The 4247-nt window shown below is 44.8% G+C and overlaps 1 protein-coding gene across 1 annotated transcript; it reads left to right on the top strand.

Annotated features, from left to right (window-relative positions):
• Positions 1-1114: 1114 nt before the first annotated feature.
• Positions 1115-1569, top strand: LOC140201557 (histone H3). Its single transcript, XM_072265843.1, has one exon. It carries the CDS (start codon positions 1139-1141, stop codon positions 1547-1549), a length of 411 nt encoding a protein of 136 aa, XP_072121944.1. The 5' UTR covers positions 1115-1138; the 3' UTR covers positions 1550-1569.
• The last annotated feature ends 2678 nt before the right edge of the window (positions 1570-4247 follow it).

The following is a 4247-nucleotide window of genomic DNA, read 5'->3' as shown; positions in this document are numbered from 1 at the left end:
TCCTGAAGTGCAGAATGTGCCATTGTTAATCAATTGTTTAAAAAGAATAGCAAGGATAAGCCAGGGTAGTCAGCCTGACATCAATAGTGGGGAAGTGATTGGAGGGGATTCTGAGGGACAGGAACCACCAGCATTTGGAGAGACAGGGTGTGATTAGGAGGAGTCAGCATAGCTTTGGTAGGAGGAATAGAGCCTGATGACCTGTGGTGTGCCTCAGGTGTTGGTGTTTGCACCTTTGTTATTCATTTTTATATATAAACACTTTGAATACAAGTGCGCAAGGCTTGGCCAGTAAGTTTGTGGATGACACAAAATGAGGTATTCTTGACAGTGAAGATGATTACAGGGCGACCAAAACGACTCTTTCAAGATCCACCCACATCTCCCAGGAAAGAACTAGAAAATAGGCGGTTGTAGTAAAGTTGAGAGGGAGCTGAAAGATGAGATGGCGCTGTCACTCTACTTCCGGTTGGTCAGGGCGGTGTGTATAAAAGTAGACAGCAGCGCTCGGTTTGACATTGAGTTGCGACTTGGAGCAACAGCAGATAAAGAATTTAACTACTTGATTGGAATGAATGTTTTTGTAGACATATTGTGCCGCATTTCAGTTCAGTGTATGTCTTTGAAAACTCTTTGCCCCAAAATCATTTGTAAATGCAGTAAATTAAAATCGATCTCAAAACTGTCTGTCCTCTCGTTTCCGGCAGTACTGAATTCACTCACCTCGAGAAGCTGTAAAATTTCAGACTAAGCTGATCGTTGATTTAAATAAAGGTGAAATTTAATAATTCATTATTATATTCATTGTTAAATATGCCGGTTGTTCTTGAAATTGGCGGGCAATTTGAAATGGAACAGGAACTCACTGCAGTCTGATTGGCTGAATTCTGACCCTCCGTCACCAGTTTCCAAATTTGGTCATAAGTAACATTCCCCACCACCTCCCCCACCGACCAACTTCAAACCGATGAAGGAAAGACAGCCAATCGAAACGCTGGGACCCGATAATGGACATTTCCCTTAGAACCAATCAAGAATTATTGGGCGGCTTCCCTCAATCCCTTAAAAGTCGGTCCCCGCGGTTGCTCCGACATTTCAACCTCGGTACTGGAGACTACACTCGGACTGTTGAAAGAGAATGGCCCGGACCAAGCAAACAGCGCGCAAGTCGACCGGAGGGAAAGCTCCCCGCAAACAGCTGGCCACCAAAGCGGCGCGGAAAAGCGCTCCAGCCACGGGCGGAGTGAAGAAGCCCCATCGCTACCGGCCCGGCACCGTGGCTCTGAGGGAGATCCGGCGCTACCAGAAATCCACCGAGCTGCTCATCCGCAAACTGCCCTTCCAGCGCCTGGTGCGGGAAATCGCTCAGGACTTCAAGACCGACCTGCGCTTCCAGAGCTCGGCCGTCATGGCCCTGCAGGAGGCCAGTGAAGCTTACCTGGTGGGGCTCTTTGAGGACACCAACCTGTGCGCCATCCACGCCAAGCGAGTCACCATTATGCCCAAAGACATCCAGCTGGCCCGCCGCATCCGTGGGGAGCGCGCCTGAATCCGGTCTCGGCACCAAGCACAACAAAAGGCTCTTTTAAGAGCCACTAACTCAGCAGTGGAAAGAGCTGTCATTTCCTATTCACTCACCTTTTGTGTTAACGACACGCCGATTTCCTCTGATCCTCCCCTGTGGGTGTTTTGTGTAATATTGTTCAATAATTCATCCTGGTTTGTTACAGACTCCAACACGGCCGGACCCACCAACACTGAGAATCAGCAGTTCTGTGCCGTTGAGTTAACGCAGTGCGAACACCAGAGATAAACTTCTCCCTCGCCGTCAGGGTCTCTGTCCCCATACCCCTGCCATGTACAGCTGGTAATTTCTTATTGCCAAGTTTTCCATGTATCTGCGGTTGTTACCGTCGTGGAGAATGGGTTTTAATAGTCTCCCGGTCCCATTTCTAGTCGAGACCATGATTAATCCACGGGGACACTTCAGACACTGGAATTAAGGTTCTTTCACAGAACTCTTTTCGCGTTACAAACTCTCCTTAGACCGCAGGTTGAGAAAGACTAGTGCAGAACCAAACGACGTTAATACACAGACAGACCGCGAGTATAAACTACTGGCTTTTGGAAACTAAATGTCCAGCAACATTTAAACTAGTGAGTTAAATAACGTATGGGCGGTTACTGTAAGAACTATTCATCGGATTAATGAGTCAAAGCATATTTTTACAGTCTATGGTTGAATAAGTAACTTTCGGCGGGCTTTTGAAATGTCAGGTCATCCGGGGAACTGGGGTACTTTTGGCGCTTCTCTTGCTACTCTGTCTATTGGTGAATGAGGCCGCTCTCTGATTGGGTTATGGCGCTCGCCATGAGAATGGCAGCAACACACGTAAAAAAAAATGCTGCCTGGCCTGCTGCGTTCACCAGCATTTTTTATGTGCGTTGCTTAAATTTCCAGCATCTGCATATTTCTTTGTGTTTGTGATAAGAGAATGGAAGTTTAATCTCCAGACCCTTAACGGCGCACTTCGTGACCCGATATCGCCCAGGCAAATTAGCTCAAAGATTGGTACAGGATTAGGCGTTTCAACATCGTAGTACGCACAAAGAAAAAGATTCTGCTGAGGCAATCTGAGCAGCTAGGGATTAAATTAAAATATAGAACCAAAAAGGTACATTGCAAAATGGTACAGGGGTAGTAGGATTGGGCAATATGTGCCTCAAGGACTGGTGTAGGAGAAGTGGATTTTGAACTTGTGGGGCTTCGGCTCCAGGATTGGGGAAGGAGGGAGTTGTTCCGGTGGGACAGGCTCCACCTGAACAATGCTGGGACCAGGATCCGCATGAATTGGTGTGGATAGGGCCTTAAACTAAATAGCAAGGTGGTGGGGTGGGTTCAACTGTTTGGAAAAGTGAGGATAAAGCTGAAATGAAGGAGAGTTCAGGAGAGGTTACAGAAGTTTCCAGAATAAATAAACTGGCAAAAGATCAAATTTCAAAGTAAATTTCAAACCAGTGTTCAAAAGTCAAACTGCAAATACAAAGAAAGAATAATAATAATAATAAAGTAAATAAGCAATAAATATTGAGAACATGAGAAGTGTCCTTGAAACTGAGTCAGTCCATTGGTTTATCCATGATGTAGTACACATATTTTGTAGGCTCTTCCATTCAAGGGCATTGGAGTTTCCATCCTATCAAAAGGACAGGCAGAGGGAGTGGGGTGGCTCTATTGGTTCAAAAAAAACATTAAATCAAATCCTGAAAAGTGACATAGGATCAAAAGATGCAGAATCCTTGTGGGTAGAGTTTTTAAAAAAAACTGCAGGATTAAAAAGACTCAGATGGGAGTTATATACAGGCCTCGGAACAGTTGCCACGATGTGGGGTATGAATTACCATGGGAGATAGAAAAGTCACGTAAAAAGGGCAATGTTACAATGGTCATAGATTTCAATATATATAAGTGCATTGGGAAAATCCACCAGAAATGAGTGAATATTATTGAGCAGAAGTGAGTGTAGTCACTATTACTGAGGAGGAGATGGCTGGGAAGCATCTGAAGGTAGGTAAGTCACCAAGACAAGATGAACTACACCCCAGGGTTCAGAAAGAAGTAGCTGAAAGGATTGTGGCGGTATTAGTAGTGATCGTTCAATTATCATTAGATTCTGGAATGGCGCAGGAGGACTAGAAAATTACAAATGCTATTCCAATCTTTTAGGAAGGCAAAAGACAGGAAATTATAGGCCAGTTAAATTGACTCCAGTGGTTGGCAGGCTGTTGGAGTCCATTATGAACAATGGCAGACAGCATAGACAAAGGAGTGTCAGAAGATGTTGTTAACTTGGATTTACAGAAGGCCTTTGATAAGGTGCTGGGCATCAGAATCGGGTTTAATATCACTGGCAGACTTCTGTTTGATAAATAAACAACCTTTCCGGCGTGTTTTTCAAATTTCAGGTCATCCAGGGAACTCACTCTCTCTGTTCATTGATGAATAAGGCCGTACTCTCACTGGGTTATTGCGCTCACTATAAGAGAATGGGAACTTAATCTCCAGACCCTTCAATGTAACAACGGCGCTCTTTGTGACCCGATATCCGCTCCAGTCTGTGTTTGGAGCGGTTTCAATCCCGTGGTGTAATTATCAATAATTACCTGACAACCTCGTCCACTGGTTTTTCTGAAATTCAATCTCACATTAAATGGTTAATATTTCAAAGAAGGTGGGAATGTGAGGA

Source organism: Mobula birostris, chromosome 8, assembly GCF_030028105.1.
Source record: "Mobula birostris isolate sMobBir1 chromosome 8, sMobBir1.hap1, whole genome shotgun sequence".
Lineage (NCBI taxonomy): Eukaryota > Metazoa > Chordata > Chondrichthyes > Myliobatiformes > Myliobatidae > Mobula > Mobula birostris.
The sequence above is the reverse complement of the archived record's forward strand: the minus strand, read 5'-3'. Positions and strand labels throughout refer to the sequence as shown.